Source organism: Protomyctophum parallelum (assembly GCF_964188405.1).
Source record: "Protomyctophum parallelum genome assembly, chromosome: 18".
Taxonomy (NCBI): domain Eukaryota; kingdom Metazoa; phylum Chordata; class Actinopteri; order Myctophiformes; family Myctophidae; genus Protomyctophum; species Protomyctophum parallelum.
In genome coordinates, this window is record NC_139716.1 from 21,010,829 (window position 1) to 21,035,599 (window position 24,771).

At 43.8% G+C, this 24,771-nt stretch overlaps 1 protein-coding gene across 10 annotated transcripts in view; it reads right to left on the reverse strand.

Moving 5' to 3' along the window:
• The window catches only part of dysf (dysferlin, limb girdle muscular dystrophy 2B (autosomal recessive)), a 148,192-nt gene that overhangs the window by 28,228 nt on the left and 95,193 nt on the right, over window positions 1-24,771 (reverse strand). For 8 of the 10 annotated variants that reach the window (XM_083789307.1, XM_083789312.1, XM_083789311.1 and 5 more), the window contains 4 exons: window positions 23,539-23,701; window positions 21,839-21,912; window positions 14,230-14,292; window positions 7,089-7,187 (listed from right to left, as the gene is read on the reverse strand). In XM_083789307.1, the coding sequence (XP_083645433.1) occupies window positions 7,089-7,187; window positions 14,230-14,292; window positions 21,839-21,912; window positions 23,539-23,701 (399 nt within the window). The remainder of the gene's footprint in view (window positions 1-7,088; window positions 7,188-14,229; window positions 14,293-21,838; window positions 21,913-23,538; window positions 23,702-24,771) is intronic. The other 2 variants (XM_083789304.1, XM_083789310.1) reach the window with 1 other exon arrangement.

The following is a 24,771-nucleotide window of genomic DNA, read 5'->3' on the forward strand; positions in this document are numbered from 1 at the left end:
TTAATGTACAACATTGTTTTCTCACTCAACAGTAAACAATCCAACAGTATACAGGCCTAGGGTATCTGCATTAAAACGTTATAATCTAATCACTTTTAAGACCTTTTTAATACCAAATTGGTCAAATTGGCAAACATTGTGAAAATATCCCATCTACATACTCACAATGCCCGACAGTGCAAGGCGTTCTGGAGCTTGTAGATAGGCTATTTTTACATTCATCTGTGGAACAAAGATAAAAAACTAAACAACAATTTAGTTAAAAACTAAATGTAATGCCTACTACTACTAATGCTTGTCAGGTTAGGGGTCCCCAGTTCAAATATGATGTGTTAGGTGAGGGGTCCCCAGTAAGGTTGGGCGATATGCTAATTTTTTTCAACCGCCCATCGTCTGACAAATATTCGCCGATTAACGATGTATTCGTGTCATAAAAGTAAAGTGAGAACAGCTCACTGCAGGTCGCAAAAAAGACAGATCTACAAGCTCTCAAGGCGCCGCGTCCTGCCTGTTTTTGCAGCTCCGTTCGCTAGGCGTTGAGAGCTTGTAGATCAGTCTGTTTCTGCAGCGCAGCTGCGCAGCCAGGGTAACTTGCTCCATTGCCTCCCCGCACCGGTCAGTCGGAGGCTCGGAGCGGAGCAGCGGAGCCCACAAACTGCTGCGGCCGGGCTGCTGCTGATCTACAACCTCTCAAGGCATCGCGTCCTGCCTGTTTTTGCAGTGCCGTTCGCTACGTGTTGAGAGCTTGTAGATCTGTCTATTTTTGCAGCGCTGGTGTCGGTGTTCGTTCACGTTGTCAATAAAAATAACTTAGATTACAGGCGGATATGAAGTTCAATCAGTGGGTTGCAGCACCAGTAGGGGCTACACGCTAAGCTAATGCTAAGCTAAGCGCTATTATGATCCCCGAGCCTATACACTAACACTAGTAGACAGTTTTTTTATTTCCCCCCCGACTTCACGGGTGAGGCATTGGGATTGTGATGAGACCAGGGGGGCAGTCAGACAGATATTTTGTGAAGCCTGAAACTCCTGAAAGTTCATATAATGGCCTGTTGTGGCGCTGTCATTGGACCCAGAAAAACCCATAGCCCCATAGAAGTCCATGTATTTGGGCCCAACTTCACCTAGACTGTATTACCTTAATAAACATGGTCATGAATACTTTCTGCTTCCAGTCACTAGTTTAAAGTCTCATTTCTAATGTCATAATATTCTTTTTGGAAAATTATGGTCCCATTTATTAAAAAAATTACCATAAAGTCGCGCATGTTCTGAGGGGCGTGGCTACCGTTACAGTCTATGATCGGGACTCCCACTCGAGTCAAAATAAAAACCAACGGAGAAGAAGGGGGGGAAGTCCCGCCTTGTGTCTGGGCCAGCCAATGGCCAGCTGGGCCAAAACGGATCTAGAAAGATGGCGACTTACAGTGCAGGAATAACAGGCTTCATTTTACGTCCATGTTAGACCCGGGGAACGCTTTGTCCATATATTTTTACAGTCTATGGATGAGACACGAGACAGCAGTGTGCATTCTGTTGTGACTGTATATTATTAAACTGCATGGGTCTGGACTCCGGAGCTTAAACAACATGTAGGCTACAGCCTTCCTCAGTACCAGGCTCCCAGCCTTTACTTTGGCTGGCGGCTGCCGTAAGTGCCGTGCCCCGGTGCCCGATGCTGCTGAGTGCGGGGACTGTGGGAGCATACATTATAACGGAGGAGGTGATTTCCACCCGGCCGCTGTTACTACTTTGCTGGGCCAAATTGATTCACATGTTGCTCACACTTTACAGGTTAATTGGGCTAAATCGTCCGAATATAAAAATATTCGGCGATTGGATTCGTATATTCGCGATTGACGATGTATTCGTATCGTCACCCAACCCTAGTCCCCAGTTCAAATATGATGTGTTAGGTGAGGGGTTCCCAGTTCAAATATGATGTGTTAGTTGAGGGGTCCCCAGTTCAAATATGATGTGTTAGGTGAGGGGTTCCCAGTTCAAATATGATGTGTTAGGTTAGGGGTTCCCAGTTCAAATATGAAGTGTTAGGTGAGGGGTTACCAGTTCAAATATGATGTGTTAGGTGAGGGGTTCCCAGTTCAAATATGATGTGTTAGGTGAGGGGTTCCCAGTTCAAATATGATGTGTTAGGTGAGGGGTTCCCAGTTCAAATATGATGTGTTAGGTGAGGGGTCCCCAGTTCAAATATGATGTGTTAGGTGAGGGGTCCCCAGTTCAAATATGATGTGTTAGGTGAGGGGTTCCCAGTTCAAATATGATGTGTTAGGTGAGGGGTCCCCAGTTCAAATATGATGTGTTAGGTGAGGGGTCCCCAGTTCAAATATGATGTGTTAGGTGAGGGGTTCCCAGTTCAAATATGATGTCAGGTGAGGGGTCCCCAGTTCAAATATGATGTGTTAGGTGAGGGGTTCACAGTTCAAATATGATGTGTTAGGTGAGGGGTTCCCAGTTCAAATATGATGTGTTAGGTGAGGGGTCCCCAGTTCAAATATGATGTGTTAGGTGAGGGGTCCCCAGTTCAAATATGATGTGTTAGGTGAGGGGTTCCCAGTTCAAATATGATGTGTTAGGTGAGGGGTCCCCAGTTCAAATGTGATGTGTTAGGTGAGGGGTCCCCAGTTCAAATATGATGTGTTAGGTGAGGGGTTCCCAGTTCAAATATGATGTCAGGTGAGGGGTTCCCAGTTCAAATATGATGTGTTAGGTGAGGGGTTCCCAGTTCAAATATGATGTGTTAGGTGAGGGGTTCACAGTTCAAATATGATGTGTTAGGTGAGGGGTTCACAGTTCAAATATGATGTCAGGTGAGGGGTCCCCAGTTCAAATATGATGTCAGGTGAGGGGTCCCCAGTTCAAATATGATGTGTTAGGTGAGGGGTTCCCAGTTCAAATATGATGTCAGGTGAGGGGTCCCCAGTTCAAATATGATGTGTTAGGTGAGGGGTTCCCAGTTCAAATATGATGTGTTAGGTGAGGGGTTCACAGTTCAAATATGATGTGTTAGGTGAGGGGTCCCCAGTTCAAATATGATGTCAGGTGAGGGGTCCCCAGTTCAAATATGATGTGTTAGGTTAGGGGTCCCCAGTTCAAATATGATGTGTTAGGTGAGGGGTCCCCAGTTCAAATATGATGTGTTAGGTTAGGGGTCCCCAGTTCAAATATGATGTGTTAGGTGAGGGGTCCCCAGTTCAAATATGATGTCAGGTGAGGGGTCCCCAGTTCAAATATGATGTGTTAGGTGAGGGGTTCCCAGTTCAAATATGATGTCAGGTGAGGGGTCCCCAGTTCAAATATGATGTCAGGTGAGGGGTCCCCAGTTCAAATATGATGTGTTAGGTGAGGGGTCCCCAGTTCAAATATGATGTGTTAGGTGAGGGGTCCCCAGTTCAAATATGATGTCAGGTGAGGGGTCCCCAGTTCAAATATGATGTGTTAGGTGAGGGGTTCCCAGTTCAAATATGATGTCAGGTGAGGGGTCCCCAGTTCAAATATGATGTCAGGTGAGGGGTCCCCAGTTCAAATATGATGTGTTAGGTGAGGGGTCCCCAGTTCAAATATGATGTGATAGGTGAGGGGTCCCCAGTTCAAATATGATGTCAGGTGAGGGGTCCCCAGTTCAAATATGATGTCAGGTGAGGGGTCCCCAGTTCAAATATGATGTCAGGTGAGGGGTCCCCAGTTCAAATATGATGTCAGGTGAGGGGTCCCAAGTTCAAATAATTACGATTAACTCTGTTTGACAGAAGAGTTAAGGCCCATTTACACAGATATACTGTACAGTATGTTCAGAATGCAAGCGGTACTGTAAGTGGCATTGCTCACATACTTTGTACTATCGCTAAGTTGTGGGAAGGTAACCTTCGCATCGGGAATAATAGGGACGGGCATTTGGGCCTTTTATGGTAAACATTTAACCTTTGGACTGCGGGGTGGTTAACCATTTATAACCGTTATATCAATAAATAAGGTTTCAGTGCTATGTGTGGGAAGTTCAAATGGGGCCTAAAACATGTATTATATATAATACAAGAGGTTCTCATTCTGTAAGGCTGTTTCTGTAAGGTTGTAAAATATTGTATGAGGAAAATGTGTTGATATATTTAAATGATTTATTCTATTCATATTCTGTTATAATTACTTAATTTCAGTAAATTTTGGTTATTAAATCCTATAAGCGGTTAGTGACACACATTCCGGTTAAACAGTTAACCGAGATAGGCCCAAATTGGTTAAGTGTCATATTATTCCTTTGGGTTACAGCAGTTTATCCGTCTTTGTCCTGGGCTAGGTATGATACTGGACAGACAGACAGACAGACAGACAGACAGACAGACGCAAAACTAGCGAGTTAAAAAGTGAGGAACGGTGTGGACGAAGAAGCCAGGACGAGAGGCAGCCATGCAGCACACAGACTTAGAGGTGGAGTAAGATAGGTGGAGTGAGGAGGAGAACGTGGGAGTGGGGTGTATAAAGACGTCAAACTGACGCAAGGCGAAGCTTGGAAATGGTGGCTCAGTTTTAGCATGACGCCATATAGGCAGAACAAACCAAACCTACTACCTAGGGAGAGACAGAGAGAGACCGAGAGAGAGAGAGAGTCGGGTATTCGTGGAGGTGAAAGAGGGGGCAGCTGAGGTGGAGAGCAGAGGTGATGGTGACTGGGGGGGGGGGGGGATGGAGGGGCAGACGGAGGTAGGCCAAGGGAAAAGGCTGGAAACAGTGGGTCACTTCAGTGTGACTATACCTAACTGTGCCCTTTACAAACGGAGAGAGAGAGAGAGAGAGAGGTCACAGGCTGGTTGATGGAGGGAGCAGGGGAGGCCTGAGATGTGTCCTCCTCAGGGTCTTCTTTCAACATAATATACATACAGTATATGGGCAGGCCCGGAGGCGAAGTGACCTTCCGTTTGCAGCATAGCCAAATGGAAGTCCACACACATGCAACGGCGCACTGCATTGGTTGTATTCACAGCTCAATAAAGTATTTTTTTATATATTGTTCTGCCTTTATCGATAGCACTCAGTAGAGACTGACAGGAAACAGGGAGCGAGAGGCCGGGAGTGACACGCAGCAAAGGCCGCCATGGAATGGAATGGAATCGAACCCGCCACTCGCTGTTGGCTGCAATAGAGCCAGAATGGCATGCACCTATAAACCGCTAGGCCAAGCGGCACCCAAATGAATTGTCTTCTGTTCAAATGGCCGTGTAGTCAAAGATGTAAACGAAAAAAGGTCTCTACCAAAGTTTCAGTTTGGACTGTTTAAACTGTCGCTTTCAGCACCTTAGCAATGGCATACATGTACGTATTTGGATGGCGTGCATGTCGTCCTGCTCTATCCAGCACATTGAGGGGGATGTCTGTGGTGGAATAGTGTCAGCCAAGAAAGACGCTGATGAAAGTTCACAACACGATGACTCATTTCCCTTCAGGCATCGCAGTTCTGACTGAGACACCACGTCCTCCCAAAGGTACAGGAGATCATGGAGTTAATGGATCAATAGGGTATGGGGTGATGAGAGTGAGTGGGTGAATATAGCGGGTGTGGGAAAAAAGGAGGCGAAACTATGGCGCTTTCAACCCCAAAAAACATTGACAGAAGCTGACATCATCGCATAATTCTCCCGGGTGTCGCGCGAGAATATTATTTTTTATTTAACCTTTATTTAACCAGTAAAAACCACATTGAGACTTAAGTCTCTTTTACAAGTGTGAACTGGCCAGGACAATAGGCAAAATATGTGACACAACTCTGCCAGTAACAAAAAATACACAACAAAAAACAGGACAGACATACAATGCTCATAAATACAGTACCCACTACCGAAGATGCTTAAAGGGAGAACAGGAACGCGACCAATAAGGACTAATAAATAAAAACTAAGCAACGGAAATTGCTAGTTGACTAAGAAGCAAGCAGACAGTTGCTATACGTCAAAGCAGGAGCAATGTATGGGAAGTGTGCCCATGGCAATCCTTTTAAAGCTCACTAGGGGAATCACAGCAGCCAGAATGGCCGACCTCCGTGTTCAGAAGGGACAATTAATACGGACTGATAGACATTGATTGTAATAGTCTGCAAGTAAACAGTCGGGCTGTGGGAAGTGGGATAAAGGGCGGACGATCGTTTTGGTAGGGCGGCGGTGAAGGTTTCGTCAGGGGTGAGCGCAAAAGGTCGAAGTAATCTGCGTCACTATGTGACGACAAAGCGAACGAGGGATCGTGGCCTTTTCATCGCGAAGATATCCTCCAGTGTGCGAGCTATGGTGGATCCCCAAACTCACCATGGACGAGTCATCAAAAACAACAGGTCAGTGGGCGTGAGAGAGGAGTAGTCTTGTCTATACAATCCTCCAATGCTGTAGTGTAGAATCTGTCATTCCACCCCGTTATTTAGAAAATATCTTTAATATACGTTTTAAATTTCCATTTCTACAAAGCAGCCATCTAGCTAGGCTTCGAGTAATGTGGTGTCGCGTAGGACTCATTCAGTCCGGGTCACCCCATTTTCTACTCATATTCGGAGCATTTGAGAACATGTGGATATGCCTGTCTAGCAGGGCTGGACTGGCCACAGGTCGTACCGGGCATAATTCCCAGTGGGCCGCGACCGTAGGGGGCCGCCATGATGAGAAAAAAAAAGAAATGCCATTCTGCCAGTGCCATCATGATAATTTCACTGTATCAGTGAGTGACAAAATAAACCCTCTACAAAGGGTTGTGTAGTTACTAGTATTATGGCTTGTTTGTTTGCGTGTGCCTCGACGGAGTGGGCGGTAGAGAGTTTCTGCTATCTGCGCGCTGGTTGTGGTGGGCCGGTCTGGCCGAATGTTTTGTCCCAGTCCAGCCCTGCTGTCTAGAGAGACTATAGCAGAGGAGAGGACCGGAGATAGATATTGTCCTTGGTTGAAAAGTAAAGGATGGTTGATAATCTATACGTTTGGAAAGGTGCTATACAAATAAAATTCATTCATTCATATCCCTCATTTGTTTGTCTGTCCACACACACACACACACACACACACACACACACACACACACACACACACAGGTACTCTCACCTGTAGCGTATCGAGGCCTTTCTCCAGATAGCTTCCACACTTGTTCGTCTCTCCGGTCGAGGCGTAGAACTTGCTCCACCAATCCATGAGCTCCTCCTCCTGTTGAGTCAGCGTAATGCAGAGGTCAAAGGTCAGAGGCGGGGGCTAAGCGACCACAGCTCCGAGCTGTATAGAGGTTCTCTTGGTTTAGGCGTCTAGATCACTGGTTCTCAAAATGTTACATTTCAGGGACCCACCATACTGCAACACGGAGAGTGTTCCATTTGTACACTCTCAGAGTTAGACGTGTAAGGGTCCATTTGGTTCCATTTATAAACGCTCAATAAGAACGACCCTCAAGGTCACTGGGACCTCACTTTGGCCCCTTTTCCACCGGTTGGGAACCGTTCAGAACCAGTTTTTAGTCCATGAGCCAGAATTTGGAACGTTAATTATGAAAACCATACCTACTGTATATATTAAATTGTTTATAGGATCAATATAAGTAAATTAATATATGATAACCCTTCCAGGAGTAGCTTTTTCATATTTATCACGCATTTTGTAATTTTCACCTACAGTAGACCTATACGCGATAGGTGAATAGGTAAAAATATAATTCATAGTTATCACCATGAAACTTCCCCAGTTTATTACTTACACGAAGACAATGATTTATTGTATTACACATTTTCTGAAATTGTAGCCTATACCTTTAAATATGCAAAAAATAGAAAATGTGAAAAAGCTACTACTGTGGAAGGGTTATCATTTATTAATATAGGTATGGTTTTGCCCACTCAATTCATAATGAACATTTGGAGGCCTGGCTCATGGAGGAAAAAAAAAGGTTCTTAACTGAACCGGTTCCCAACCGGTGGAAAAGTAAATGTTCATGTCGTAATACTATAGTTACTAAACAAAAACAAACATTAGCAGACTATTACAAATGGGGTTGTCTCTCCTGATTGGATGTAATTGGTGTCCCACCTGGAAATTAATTTGTTATTTTTGAGCGTTTAGTAGATATGGGGAAACCCCTGCTAGTTAACACTCTATAGCAATGATTACTATAAAAATAGGGTTTTAACTTGTTTGACAAAGATGCAGAAATGGGGATCACTTGGCATTGTGTGAAGCCCACATTTAATTAATACATTTTTCACATCCAATTCTGGAAGCAGAATTACTGTAGGCACAGCTGTCCCCCATTTTAATCACACATCATTGAATGAAACATTACGTCATCGCTACAAATTATACACATTACAATCTAACGCACACTAATTCTACTTAGTTGGGACTCATATATAGTTTCCATATACTTACCCACTGTAACATCTTAACGCAGGCATCAAAACAAAAAACACACGTCAGATATGTATACCTTTGAAGCATCGTGAAATCATTTAACCCATGTAAAACCCAGATTAATGTCTACTTGCAAAAAATAGATTTCAACCTTACTACTACTTTTTACTACTAGGACTCATCAGAGGAAATTATGTAAAAAAATATATATACATTTTCTGTGCGCAAATGTTATGCACATTTATAATAATTATTAAAATAATACATTATTAATTTACATTTGGGGGATATCTTTCACAATAATGAATAAAACATGTTCTAGACATTCTAATGATCACAAAAAAACAGTTATTTTACTTACTATCAGGATTAAAGGTCAAAGGTCATAGGTTAAAAATTGTCCAGAGATTTTTAATTTGTGCGAATTTCAGCCTCTTTGGGGGGTATTTATATGCAAATATCATGACCAATGACATTGCAATGAACATCAATGATGACATTTAGGTAAAAAAAAACATAAAAAAACAATAATAATAAAATAATTCATTAATTAAAATGTTGTATTATTGCAACGCTGGGTGTTACAGGGTTAATAAAGGTGCAATCCATAACTTTTTTAGGGGATAAAAGATTATTAGGCAATCAACACGGTAGAGTATAGTCATACAATGTAATTAGCACTAATTACTGCAGAGGTTGTACTTGGCGTATTAACCCATTTTGGGCGTTTTAAACATTGTTATAATTTAGCTATTGAAAAATAGCAGATCTACAAGCTCATAGCGCGCCACCAAGTGGCGCACTATGAGCTTGTAGGTCTGCTATTTTTGAAAAATCGTGAAAATGTGCCTCAAATTTGGAATATATTTGTTCACGTTTGTAACTCAAATCTTTGCTTCTGGAGGGGTAGGCGGCCAATTACAGATGATTCATGGAGAACCACCGATGAAGAAACATGAGGTAATTCAGAAAACTGTCAGAATTTAGAAGACATTTAAAAAAATGTCGACGTCAGGCCTAAAATGGGTTAAGACATTAAGACCACTAGTGGTTGATAAGAGGGACTGCCTTTCTGTTAGAACTCAACAGTATAGGCTACACACATGACATAATGGACCCGACGTTGAATCCGAGGCAGGGGACATGCAGGTTACGGATTGTAGCTTTATAACTTAGCCTGGCCCCTGCAGCCCTGAATGGCTAGCCACGCCCATTAAAAAAATATATTATGTTCTTGAAGTGAAACGAAATGAAAATTCAGACCGAGTGTCAGGCTAGCTTTAACTTGGAGGGAATAAAAGTTACAAATACGTTGATTTAGTCTCAAAATCTATACTGCTCACATGCGCAAACACACACACACACACACACACACACACACGCACACGCACACGCACACGCACACGCACACGCACACGCACACGCACACGCACACACACACACACACACACACAAAAGACTTACGAGACTTTTTCTGGTCCAACACAATAAAAGTCTGTTCACACTGGCAAACTTAGTGGAGAACTATTTAAAGACACGTTTTGACTGGTTTCTCACAGAAACAACTATTCTGTGTACGTGGGTGTGTGTGTGTGTGTGTACGCGCACGAGCGCGCACACACACACAAAAACAAGCACGTTGACGACATCCCTGACGCAACAAGGAAACAAAGACAGAGAATACCAGTGGGACAGATCAAACACACACACACGCGCGTGCGCGCGCCGCCCCGTCTCCACCCTGCAACCTTCAACACTCGAAGGAACAGCAGAGCTTCAAACACGGTCATGACGTGCGCACAACTTTTTCCTGCGTGTGTGTGTGTGTTTGTGCGGCATGGTTTGGTGTGGAATTACCTTTCTCCTACTTCCCACAGATTTAGAATCAGACACACACACACACACCACATCACGCACACACTAAAATAGATATACACAAACAAATGCACACACACACACACCCCCATGATAAAACTATGGAATCCCTCATGTTTCCACTGTGGACTGGAAATACCAGCACATGTCCAATAAGTAGAACACGAATCGGCTGGTACGCATAAACACGCACTGTGCACGTGCACACGGACGCATGCATATACTGTAACTACAACATGAATCGGCTGGCATGTGCACACACCACACACACACACACACACAGGGCCGTTCAGACATGCAGACACACACATAAAGAGTCTGGTGTGTGTTAATGTGCCCTCTGTGATTAATCCATGCCAGCCATTGATGACAGGGGCGCCAGAACGCATGTGTGTGTGTGTGTGTGTGTGTGTGTCTGCGTGTGTGTGTGCGCGCACACGCGCACACGCTAGAGAGGGTAAGGGTACATATGTGTGCCAGCCGTTTCATGTATTTGTTATATAGTGTATTACATGTGCCTGGGCGTGTGTGTGTGTTCACCCAACTGTGACTCCTCATTCAAATGGATTAGGGCCCTTTAGTACAGCTTTCCAGACTCTGCACACACACTACACACACTACACACACACACACACGAGCATGCACGCACGCACACACGCACAGTGAGCGGTTTGCCCCGGGGGTGTGTGTGTGTGTGTGTGGGGTTTTGCAGTCTATCATTATAGCAGCCAACACTGGTGGAAGCCAACCTAACCAACACACTGGCTGGCTGGCTGGTACAAGCCGACATACTGCAGCCTTTTCGCTGCATGGGACCCTGCCTGGACGTCTGTTTCTCACTGCAGCGTTTGTTACTTTCCAATGGCTTCCAGAGGGTCCGATCAATAACACTCTGTTGGTTCTAAAGGTCTGTATAATATCCTCCTTTCCTCCTCCACACCGTTTGCTTATCGACATCGGGTTTCCCGGGGATCGCCCACGGCCCAAAATTAACCCTTTTTTACGGGGCTGTATCTCAGAGAGCGGACGTGGGTTATCGCTGGGATCACAATACAATCTACACTGTAAGATCTCTCTCTCTCTCTCATGTACAGTGGTAAAAGTTGGTGTTTAACCCATCGATTAAAAAAAGACCTACAAGCTCGTAGCGCGCGCTATGAGCATTTTCATGCCAAGGACCCCCCCCCCCCCCCCCATGTGTACCATTTGGCCACGGACCCCCATTGGAACATGTTTTGTGTAAGGGACGCTCGTACAAGATTTGTGTTGTTATAAAAAGGATTTTAACACATTTAGCTGGGGACCCACTAGCTGGTGGTGGTACCCCACCTTTGAGAACCTCTGGTTTATAGTGCCGTTTGTGTTTGGCCAGAGGCAGACAGATGGCCAGGCAGACAGACAGACATCTGTCTTCACTACCTCACCTCTTAATAAAACAAACACCTCTGCAGAGAGCACTATGACTGTACTGTACACGCGCGTGCATGCGTGCGTGCGTGCGTGTGTGTGTGTGTATAGGTGCGTGCGTGCGTGTGTGTGTGTGTATAGGTGCGTGCGTGCGTGTGTGTGTGTGTATAGGTGCGTGCGGGCGTGCGGTTGCATTTAAAGTCTGGTAAAGGTCAACTTAATATGACCAATTGACCTGCATAAATAAAGAGAAGTGGTGAGACCAATGTTTCCTCTCTCGCTCTCCCTCTCTCTATACAAAGGAGAGCTGTAATATTTTCATTGAAGGATGTGAAAAGAAACCAATTCGTTCTGTACTGTGCCAAACCGATTCCTCCCAACGCACACATTTGTGTGTGTTGTCATGTATCCTACTGACGCACCTGCCAGTGAGGAGCCCCCACCGGGAGGACATAGAGCCTTCGCATACTTACTCCTCCCGCTGAAGACTCCCTTTTGACAGGTGCCACCACCAGCCCGTAGGAATACATTATAATAAGGGACAATTTGCTTAAGTTATGGCAAATCTGGAAAATAAATGCTTACCACTAGCTTTCTTCACGGATGTGTTCATAAAGGTGTCTACTATCACAGAAAAGATTGTTCCAACCCAACTCCCTTGGGAAACTTTGTGACAGCTGCTGAAGGTTGGGGTACCATTATCAAACAATATAAGGCAAAGAATTCCAAATTTCATTATACTTATAGTAGCATGTGACATGTCAAACTAGGGGGTTTTCATGATGCTGAATCCATTGCAAGCATTAGTTTTGAACAAAAAACACTCCTTTGCCTAAAAATGCCCATAGCCGTCGTCACAAATGTGATGAGATCAGCACATTTGGGCAAGTGGCTATGGCCGAATTTAGCCCAACACATCTGTGAAGAAAGCTAGTGGAAAGCATTTATTTTTTTAAAGATTTGCCACAACTTAAGCTAATTTTACCTAACTATTATGCATTATCCACGCCCGGCTTCCCTCCCCGAACACGGGCCAATTGTGTTCGCGTGTAGACGCTCGACAATGCCGGACGCACAGCGATGGAATCAAACTGAAAGTATAAACCTCTCGTGGTGCTTTTCTCTCCATCACCTGTTGCCAATGTGAACAGTTGTAGTCTTGGAAGTAATGGAGGGATAAAGAAGATGGAAGACATGCGTTTAGCTTAAAAATGTGAAAAATAGAGTGACAGTTGTTGAGACGAGTAAAACAGAGAGAGAAACAAAAGATGGGAAGGTGTTTTTTGAAAGGCTGAAGAGTGCTTTGATGATGCACAGACAGACAGTCAGACACAATATGATATCAGCAGTGGTGTAAAGTAACTTAATATATTTACTTGAAGTACTGTACCATTTTGAGGTATTTTCACTTTACTGGATATTTCCCATTTTCAATAACTATTTCTACCCTACTACAGTACATCTCAGAGACAAATATTGTACTTTTACTCAACTATTAGAAGATGTAATAGTTATATTATTACAAAACATGCATTAACCACTTCGGTCCAATACTTCATTCTGGATAATGAGTGCTTTTACTTTTGGTCCTCTAAGAAAATTTTGAGGCCAATATACTCTTGTACTTTGTACTTTTATTCAATTTGAATAGGCCCTACCGGACTTTTACTTTGTAACTGTTACTTGAGCATGTTGGTATTGATACTTTTACTCAAGTGCAAATATCCACCACTGGATATATGGGTATAATGACAATAACAGCAGCGTTGTGGTTTTTCTCCCAGAGTGACAGCGGATCATTGTAATAGTAGGAGGTGACTTTTCTGGCATGGTTTATAAAACCCCTGGCTTTCCGAGATGCTGGCCCGCCCAATCTGCTCTGTGAACATCCCCAGTTTAAACTGAACTCTGAAAGGCCATAGAGGTCCTACTCTACAGCAGGGGTTCCCAAAGTGGGGTCCGGGGACCCCTAGGGGTCCTTGAGAGAGTTCCAGGGGGTCCCCAGCTAAATGATAGTTATAGGACCCTTATGGCTCTGTGACTCAGAGTACACAAATGGAACCAAATGGACCCGTACACTCTCAGAGTTACATTAACTTTGATTTTAAATTATAAATTGGGGGTCTCAGAGATACACAAATGCCATTAAATGGGGGGACCGTAGCCTAATTCAGGTCGAACAAAACTGGTTGAGAATCACTGCAAGAGAAAGAGCAGCTCTTTCAGAGCGAGTTTTCAAACTCTTCTCTTTGCTTCCGAGGGGCCTCTGGAACAACATATTCTCAGGTCAAATACATCTAGTTTTGGGGGTTCTTTGACATGGAAATGTTTGAAAACGACTGACGCAGAAACATGAGGTTTTTCAGAAAACCGTCAGGAATTAGAAGGCATTTGTAGAATCGTCCTCTAGGTCAAAATGGGTTAAACGGAAACTTTGTGATTTTGAACGTGAATCCCATCGTCCTCTGTGACACCATATAAAGGTATTCTAATGTGTGGTTTTTACTTATAATAAACCATGCCAGGAAATGAAAGGGAGGGGTTAAAAGTGGATGATTGTTATACCTACATGGAGACTGGAACGAGGGGTGTAGAAGAGGTTAATGATAGCAGAGCTGGTTCCATCTGCAGACTAACACGCACACACACACACACACACACACACACACACACATATATACAGACATACTTTGAGGTTAGCTGGTTAGGGTTAGCCACACACATGCTACATAAAAAAGCATGGCACTTTTCAACATAATATTGTCGTTGTTGAGCAGAAATTACATTTCGGGAAATACAGTATACGGTGGAAAAATGTGTTCCGATGGATCCAATGTCACAAGCTCTTGTTCATTCTTTTCATTAGTTAATCAGACCAGTGTGTGTCCAGTGGAAACCTCGTATGAATCTGACCTCAGGTCAGAATGGGTTAAGTATAAAACCCACAGACGTATGCAGCACCTTAACCACTTTCACGTTTCAACCTTCTGTCCCTATTTTGAGCATGGAATTATGGACACATATTTCCAAAATAGCAAAGCTTGGCAAACGGTTGGAGATACAAGGTTTCTGCCCGACAACGACAAATACAAACGGATAAAAATGAAACGTTAATTACCGGTATTACATTTTCACTGTTAAGACACACGGGCGCACGCACACAGTGTATACCTGCATTAGAAAAAAACACTCCCAGAAAATGTTAAAACACATACTGTACAACATCAACATGACAACTAGAATTAAACCATTCTGAAACGGCTTTCATGGAGTGTTAAACAAATCATAAAAACATGAATGTCGGAAAAATGTGTGCCTGTCAGCCAGGAAGGATTTAACAACTCAACAACTTACCGTTTGTGGTGTGTTCTTGCATAGATTTCAGGATTTCTTTCCACTTAAAAGGATCCCTGGCTAAGACTTATGGCCAAATTAAGAATTATACTGTATTAAGGCATATAATGTATTAGCCAGGGTACCTTGTATTTTGTAATGCAAACAACCAGAACTAGTGACAAATAATCACACTGTGATTAAACTACATTATAAAATTATAATGTATTACAATACAATACTATATAGTATACTAAAATATACTATGATTATTAATAGTTATAAAGCATTATGATTATTCACGGCTGCTTCAGTTATTATAACAGTAATTACACAAGCACTAATTTAGGCGGATTAGAATGTGTTGTGTTTATAATGCATTATAGACCAACTTGGTTTGGAACTTTGTTAAAGTTTCAGCTTCACACAGTTGATGGCTGCTCAGCTGGTGAGGATGAGTGCTAATTGAGTCGTTAGTGGCTAAGTGTCTTGTTCGAGAGCTCTTTGACATTTCTCCTTTTCTAGCTGTTAATGCCGTTTGACCGTGTCATTAGCCCCGGGCGGCCATAACGGCTTTATACCTTTGATCTGTCGCACACACAGTATGTAATATGTTTTCATTTTATTGTTGTGTCACGTTCAATTCATTTGCTTTTCTTTTTCTCTCGTTTTAATTTAATTTATCTTTTTTTCCTGCCCTGTGTGTGTGGTGTGCAGCCCGTTGGTTGGACCTTGGGTCTTGGGAAAAGTGTTATATAAATACAGTTTGGTTTGATTTGATGTAGACATTGGCGACACCGACGGCCTCTCTACACCTCGGCTCTGATGGCCACCCCGTCCGTCCGTGGCCGAGTGGCAGGTGGTAAAGGATGCCAGGCGGCCATTATGGATCCCACGTATACGTTTCCAACTGTGTTCCGCTTATACCGTCCTACCATTTTGAACCTGCATGTGTAAGAGTTTTATTTTCTCTGTCTCTGTCTCTCCCCCATCTGGCTGACATTTCTGTGTGGTTATAGTAGAAATAAGACTCTATTGTATACGTATACGTCTCTGGTGGACACTTATACGGTTGGCAACACACACACACACACACACACACACACACACAGTTAGACTGTCACAACAAATCCACTGACTGGTGACATCATACGCCTGCATCACCAGCTCACACAATGCCCCAACCCCCCACCCCCACCACACACACACACACACACACACACACACACAGTTAATGTGTTGGCAAAGCAATTCACATGATTGTCAGGGAATAATGTATACACATACTGTACTTCAAAAACTAACTTAAATGCCGTGCGCACATGCGCGTGTGACACACACACACACACACACACACACACACACATACGCACGCACACACACACCATCATGTGACGTCAGCGGGCTCTGCCAGCAGACATTTAGTGCGAGCCATGGGGGAGAATCCGAGACATGCTAATAGCATGGTTGTATTGACGCAAGGCCTGTGGAAACAGCGTTAAAACATTGTGTATGCGCGAGAGCTGGAGGAGGGCGACGCACGAGTGCCAAGGAAACTCTGAGAGTGTGAGAGGATTGAGCCTCATTATACTGAGCCATTCCAAAGAAGTGCTTCACAAACGTTTTATCTCCAGAAGTGGTGAACATGGGCTATCGGAGCTATAGCGACCCTTTAATACCTGACCCCCCGGAGCGGACCGGGGGGTGTCAAAATACTATAAATAACCTGCCACTGTGCCCACAAACACATGTCCAAGAAGAAAACATAATTGTAGTGTAATTAGTCGAGTTGTCTTAATAAAGTGCTTCTTGAATTGTTTGTGTTTTTGTGTCAGTCAGCGTAATGAACCATTGTTGTAACTTGTCGTTATTATTAATCCACCACTGCACGGCCGAGAGAGGAGAAGTTCTCTCGCCTCGAACGGCATGCGTCAACGTGCGCAACGGGCAGCCATGCAGTCAGATAGGCAGAACCAGTTCACTTTGCAGGTTGGACATCCGCTAACGGACGGAAACGGACGTTGATCTGCCTATAAGGTTTATGTGTGCAAATGACAGGATATAGTAGGCGGGATCTCTACTACAACTAATCCAGCATCGTTCAAAACATGTTTCTGATTGGCTCAACCTGGCTGACAGTGTAATTCTGATTGGTTCATAAAACAAAACCCACAGGAAACTAGAAAATGCCAGCGGCAACTGTTTTGAGAAGTCACAGGCAGTCACTCAGAAGAATGCAATAAAAATAATACATAAGCTAAATGGCAATGCAACCAACAGTAGCTCAGCTGTAAAAGAAAGAGTTGAAGAAGCTGATAATGTCGTTAGTTATAAAAACAACCAAGAGACCATATATAGAGTTGCTTGACACACAGCAGCAGGACCCGGACCAGCAACAAGCTCAGGTAATAATGATAATGGTAATAGTAATAATATATCAGGAATTTTATAGCACTTGTCTTATATGTTATAGGTAGAGCTGTGCCAAAATGCAGTTTTCTATGCATTTCAGCGCCGTGGCTCGTCCCGGGAGGCATCGGCCATAATGTCATTTCTGAGAAATGTAATAATAATAATATGTAATAATAATAATTAATAATGTAATTTCTGTAAATAAAAGAGAAATGTCCCCGGGGACCCGAACTAGTGAAAATAGCACATCTAAAAAGCACCCAACGCATCGTGTGATGCGACGCGTTGTGAGCTTGTGGATCGGCCATTTTCACCACTTCTTATAAGTGTTGGATTTTCTTGTTTTAATCTTTTGAAATAATAATAATTAATAAATAAATAAATAGCAAACGAAAAAGTGATGGGCTATTTTACTTGTGACCCACAAATGTGCCCCGTCACACAGTGTTTGGAAAACACTGTTCAAATGGGAGCGTTCAGACTTGGATGGTTAGAGCGGCACGATTACATACAAAGTCAATGCAAAGACGAGAATTGGACGACCTGGCGCGGTACAAACGGGATGAACCGAGGCGAATATATATATATATATATATATATATATATATATATATATTCAGTTCTGAACACAGCTTTAGCCAGTGCTTCTCACAGTGGGTGCCGTGACGCAAGTCCAGGGGTGCCTCAGAACACTTTGATCACTTCAGTTTACCCACTGAAACCCTCTGTACTTAGTAAGACAGACCAAACCTCACCAAAAAACAAAAAAAGGTTTTTGGTAAAATGTTCCCCCCACAATAGGGATTGCTGGTTATTTTCATCTGTAATGGAAACCACTATTCTCTCAGGTTTTCCTAGCTTGTGACACATACTGTATCTTAGGGGGAAGATATACTACATTAAATAGCATAATATGACATAAATGTATAAAAGTACTTCAATAAAGTATAAATTCAATTCAGGGGTGCCTTAGGCCTACAAAAAAAGGGTTTGAGAACCACTGAACCCCCCCCCCCCTCTCTCTCTCTCCCTCTCTCGGATTTCTGGTGTAAACCGATCTCCCAGCAGAATTTCGCCTGGCGTCCTCAATTCCCTGTCATAACAACACTCTCGAATACCACAGCATCAATACAAACAATGCACGCGCGTGCGTGCGTGCGTAACCAGAGAGATTTGAACAGGGATTACTTGGATATAGGAAAATAGTTTCCATGTCCCTCTTGTTCTAACCTCACTATGGTGTCCTTCATGGGTGAAGAGACGGCGAGAGAGTGAGAGAGAGAGTCGAGTTGGCTCTCTGTACTTACTACTTGGTGAACACCATAAACTGCAGATCTACAATGTCACATTGAGAGAGAGAGAGCCCTAACGTGACATGTTATAATAGCCCAGTCAGTGTAATAAAAGTAAATTCAATACAACAATATGACAGGTAGAAAAAAAGACGGGATAGTTCACTTTTTCCTCATTCACATTACTACTGTGCTTTGTACTTTTGTTTTGGAATGTTCAGCCGTATCAAGGTTGAGTGCCTTCCGTGCATGCATATGATTATAGCAAAATGACAGTATCAGTACGCTAAACATGTTCAGGTTGACATCAGTGACTGGATCATGTGTTCACTGATCCGGCCACCGCTCCATGTGGACACAACTATACTGCAACATCTGTATCACACAACACTGGGACAGCGCCCATGCGTGTCAGTGTCCACTATGTAACAAAAACATTCCATATAAAGAGACCAGAAATTATACCGAGCACGAACCTCCAGCACGAACCAAGACCCTGCTAAACTAGAGTCTCCCCCGTGATGTCTGTCCAGAGACCAAGATGAAGGCCTTGAAGTCGTGCCCGGTGTGTCTGACCTCCTACTGTGAGACTCGTCAGAGAGCCGCAGCGTTGACGCAACACCAACTATAGTCGACCCTGTAAAGAACCTGGAAGACTTCATGTGTAAGAAACATGACAGACCTCTGGAGCTGTTTCCGTGAGACTGACCATCTCTTGGAGGACGGATGTGAAGGAAAAGTGGCTGAGCTGGGGGAAGAGAGAGGCTGAAATTCAGCAGATGATCCAGGAGAGACAAGAGAAGATTCAGGAGGTCAAACATTTAGTAGACCTCGACAAGAAAGATGCAGACAGAGGGATAGTAGACACAGACAGTGTGCAGGTCTTCACTGATCTGATCGGCCGTATCAAGAGAAGCCAGGCTGAGCTCATTGATGTGGTTGAAGAGAAGCAGAAAGCAACTGGTGTTTTTTTTTTAGGAGTGGCCAGAGAGTCCATCGACAGGAAAAGAAAACAATCCCACTGAGCCCCAACAATGGTTACTGGACTAAGAAATGGAAATGAGTACGGGGCTAATGCTGAGTCTGACCCTGATGTCCTCCTACCCGTAAGAGAGGTGCATGGTCCAGAAAGTGGGAGTGTTTGGGGATTATGAGGAGGGTCTGGTCTCCTTTTCATGATGTGGAGACCAGAGTTAATCTCTACTCTTTCACACTCGCATGACTGTAGTAAGGCCAGGTACCACACAAGTTGACTTCAGATCAAACATTTAAAACAAATCCTGCAATGTTACTGCAGGCTACTGTCTCCTCTTGGAGGTCCAAATGCTTTAACCCCACAGTGGGAGAGAGCCATTGACTGGGTTTCACAAATTTCGTGTTGCACATAGCTTTTACACACCCCTCTAGTGTCTGATTGGCTTTTCTCTCTGCCTTAGGTTGTGACCAGGCTTCTCTCTCTGCCTAAAGGCCTATTCATAGTTTTTCGGTGGTGAGGTGACCACCGCTCCGGTGGTGAGCTGACCACCGGAGCTGAAATAACGTTGAGCGGTGGTGAGTAAAAACAGAGAGAAGGGTTGGAGTGGTGGCGGTGGTTTGCTCTTCACCGCGGCTCGTGACGTCATGTTGTAGTTCGGTGGTCACCGACAATCCAGACTATGTATGAGCCTTTAGGTTGTGACCAGGCTTCTCTCTCTGCCTTAGGTTGTGACCAGGCTTTTCTCTCTGCCTTAGGTTGTGACCAGGCTTTTCTCTCTGCCTTAGGTTGTGACCAGGCTTCTCTCTCTGCCTTAGGTTGTGACCAGGCTTTTCTCTGCCTTAGGTTGTGACCAGGCTTTTCTCTGCCTTAGGTTGTGACCAGGCTTTCTCTCTGCCTTAGGTTGTGACCAGGCTTTACTCTCTGCCTTAGGTTGTGACCAGGCTTTTCTCTCTGCCTTAGGTTGTGACCAGGCTTTTACCTCTGCCTTAGGTTGTGACCAGGCTTTTGTCTTCGCAGATGAGAAAGGCTGGGACAGAGGCTCACACCAATGCAACTTCTTGGAAATCCTTGCAACTGCAACTCCTATATCCGCCTACTTGCAACCATTATCCCCACGTAGCAACAGTGTGCAACTGGTCAGTCCAGGTTGCCATAGCGGTCTCTAAAAACGGTTTTGTTGCAAGTGTGTTGTGTTGGTGTGGACTGACCTTTTGAGGACGAGGAAACGATGCAAGTGAGGGACGCAAGGACGGAAAAAAAATAAGATTTGGAATGGACCGAGAGACACAGTGCGTGCCTGTGTGTGTGTCAAAGAGAGAGAGAGAGAGGGGAAGAGTAAAACATGGAAAGAGAAAGTGACAGAAGAGAAAAGGAAAATAAGTGCTAATGTTATTAATCATCGGCACAAAGAGAAATATATTGGAGAAAGCGTCTGAGAAAGAGAGAAACAATGAAAGAAGGACAGAATGACACGAAAATATATTACATTCTGAGTTCTGCATGAAAAGGGAGGAAGAGGAATACAGAAAGAGAGAGAGAAAAATGACAGAGAGAGAGAGAAATGACAGAGAGAGAGAGAGAGAGAATGTGAACGAGCACGGATGACCGCAGGCCTTGTGGTCGCCAAGGTAACCGCCGACCACGCTGATGGTTGCCATGTCATCATGTCGGAGTGTTTATTTACACCACACGCACACACACGCGCACACACACACACGCACACACACGCGCACACACACACTTTCTGATTTGCTTTCTACAATCATTCTCCAACCTCTGTTCATATCAACTAAATGCCTTCGGCCTTTATAACATTTAGCAAAATAAATCGACCAAAAAGTCCTCAAACCTACTAAGTAATGCAATTACAGTGTGTGTGTGTGTGTGTGTGTGTGTGTGTGTGTGCGTGAGTGTGTGTGTGTGCACGTGCGTGTGAGGCCAGACATTCCTTGTTGTCCAAGTGGAAAGATTAATATGGCTATTTGTCATAAAAACCACACCCATCTCTCTCTCAAATACATACACGTGCACGCACACACCGCTGCATTATTGGCAACCAGCACTTCCTCATTGAAACCAGTGGAATCAGTAGATTGAGTAAGAAAAATAGATCCATAATTATACGATCGATCGAACGTGTACAGATATTCTGATTGACTGATTACCTGTCCAAGGATGAGTGGTTCCTTGTCATCGATGTCGATCAGGACGTCGTCGCGAGGAGTCGGCGCCATCTCGTCTACATGCACACAGGTGGCACACATTAGACAGTCATATGTTATATCTGTGATTTCACCACCCATTTCACAGGTTATCATGCCACGTGTTTGTTAACATGTTTGTCTGTTGCTCTATTACTGTGGTTTCTCAAAGTGGGGTCCTTGAGGGTTGTCCCCATCATCAAAACCCCTTTTTCTTTTTACCCCTGTAGCCCTGTTGTATACTTTGGTTAGTCGAAAATAGCCAATCTACAATCTTGCGTGTCACAATGAGACACGGTGTGGGCTTGTAGGCCTACTTGTTTTGTTTTTGAGGGTCCCTCCTATGTCCAGCTTTGAGGGTGCGTGTAAACACAAACTGTGTCACATTAAATGCTGTTGATAATGAATGTGGCCAGTTTTACGTCATTGTCCCGACCCAAAGATTAATTGATAATGAATGGCCAGTTTTGAGTGTTTGTGTAAACACAAACAGTGTAAACCCAACCATTGTGCAAAACCAAACATTGAAGACAAAGGTGAGGACGCAAATTGTATTGTATTATTATTTAATAACCGTTAACCCATTAAATATGTAGGTATAGTATTGTCACAATACTGGATTCTAAACTTCGATATGATATTTGGAAAAGTATTGATATTTCGATACCATTTTCGATACCACGCAACCACAGCGATTTCTCTGAGGGTTTAACATTGCAAGTACACATAAAAGCTGTGCAGTCTTATGCACTTTCATAGTGTTTTTTTATTATGCATTTTATTTGCATCTTTTGCATTTTCATAGTAACATACTATTATTATTATTATTATTATTATTATACATAATTAACTATGGATTAAAAACCAGTACACATAAAGGTAAAGTTGTGAAGCACAACGTATTTAATTTCTTTCTGACCATAGTCATCATCTTGGTTTCTATTCCTTAATTATAACGAATGTTCTGATGATATTATTCAATGCAATCAGTCTAAGGCCAGCCTACGCAAACTATTATTATTATAATATCCGGAAATTGATTCTTCAAAAGGTTAGTAAAAAAAAACACCAGCAATCAAAGGGGGTTAAAAATTATGAATTAAGCAGTTAAAAAACTGGATCTCTCTGGAACATTTTAGTCTAGTATTTATTTGTTGACAAAGTCAGCTTAGTTTTGATTTAGTTTTTGTCAGTGGAAAAAGGTAGTCGGCAAAAAACATTCGTCATAGCAGTGTTGCCAACTTAGTGGATTTGTTGCCTTATTTATCTTCTTTCCAGACCCCCCTAGCGACTGAATTAGTGAAATTGGGGACAAATCATGTTGACAGTCGCCAGAGATAGAACCCTCCTTTTTCTTCATTTTCCCTGTCTCAGGCTCAAATCCGCTAAGTTGGCAACACTAAAGTGCTCGGGCCAGCTCGGCGCGTCTGGCTTCCTCGGCTCGGTTATGTCCACAGAGCAAGTAAATGGTGTTCTGGGCTGGCTCCATATTTCCGTTGCTAGGGGCGCCTAAAAGTCGCTAGGGACGCTAAAAAGTCGCTAGGGGCTTCGCGCGCGCATATAACACTTCTAGATACTTTCCAAAGAGCCAGTAGCTAGTTCCGTTACTGGAGAGTTGGCATTGGCAACACTGCGTCATAGTTTAAGTGGCCTCCCTCCCTCACCTCTCTCGTCATCTGCGTCCTGGAGGTGGTCTTGAGGAGAACATCGGTACTCCTCCAGGCAGCGGATGGTGCACTGTCCCACCACGGGCTTCCTGCCAAACGGACGGTTGTCGATCACCTTCACCACGATGGGGGGCATGTACAGCTCCTCACGGGGCAGTCGCTATGGAAACGGGGCGATGGGGAGGAAGAGGGGGTATAGGGAGAGTGAGGGAGGGGAGAGGTGCAGAGAGGGATAGAGACTTTGACTTGAATTGAATTATTTCACAAACAAGCAGCAAATCTAACAATCCATAGAAAACAGATTGTGTACAGTTAGGATAAAAGAAAGACAAGTGAGAAAGTAGCAATAAGAGAGATTGTAGAGAGCGCAGACACAATTAATAAACGTGACTACGGAGGGGAAGAAAAAGTAATAAAAGACTTGAAAAGATGAGATGCAAAGGTTAGAAAGAGTTCAATGAATATTATCCCTGACCATAACCTACGTACACTGCGCAAAAAGCATGGAACACGGATGAGTATATTAAAGGAAATTCCCGTTAAACTTTCCAACAAACTCCGGTAAACTCCCGAATTGTACCATCACACCTGTATATTATACCGTACCGTATATGCCCGCTAAACTTGAGGTTTACGGGCAAAATACAGTGTCCATAATTGCCTGTCAACTCCTCTTTTCACGCAGTGCTAGAACTTATTGTTTCCTGCCAGTACTAGAGGCTAATAGGTTACGCCTCCCGACTCCCTGAGGCCGATTGGCTATATGGCCCATGACTGTCTGATGCCGATTGGTCGTGCCTTGTCGAGAGTCCAATCGAGGCATAATTTGTCGTTGCTGGCCGCTCTCACCTAGGAGGGCTGGCAGAAAGTGTGCTCCCTTTTTCCGTGTGCGTGAGGCAGGTCGCGATGCCACACTTATACGACTCCCAGACGGCCTCTCTCGACCTAATCTGCTACGGACGCCACGCTGAATTTGCCAACGTGGAAAATGCTCAGAAATCCAAATGACCTCCATGGAATGCGGGAGGCGTCTGCTCTCACTGTCACTGGCAATTAGAAGACATGGCACCACAAAGGTGGTGGTACAAATGTTTGTACTGTACAAGTGGTGGAAAAAGTATACCCACATGACATTTGTTACTCAAGTAAAACTAGTAATACTGCATGCAACGTAGAAATACTCTGTTACAAGTAAAAGACAGGGATTCAGAATGTATACTTGAGACAGAC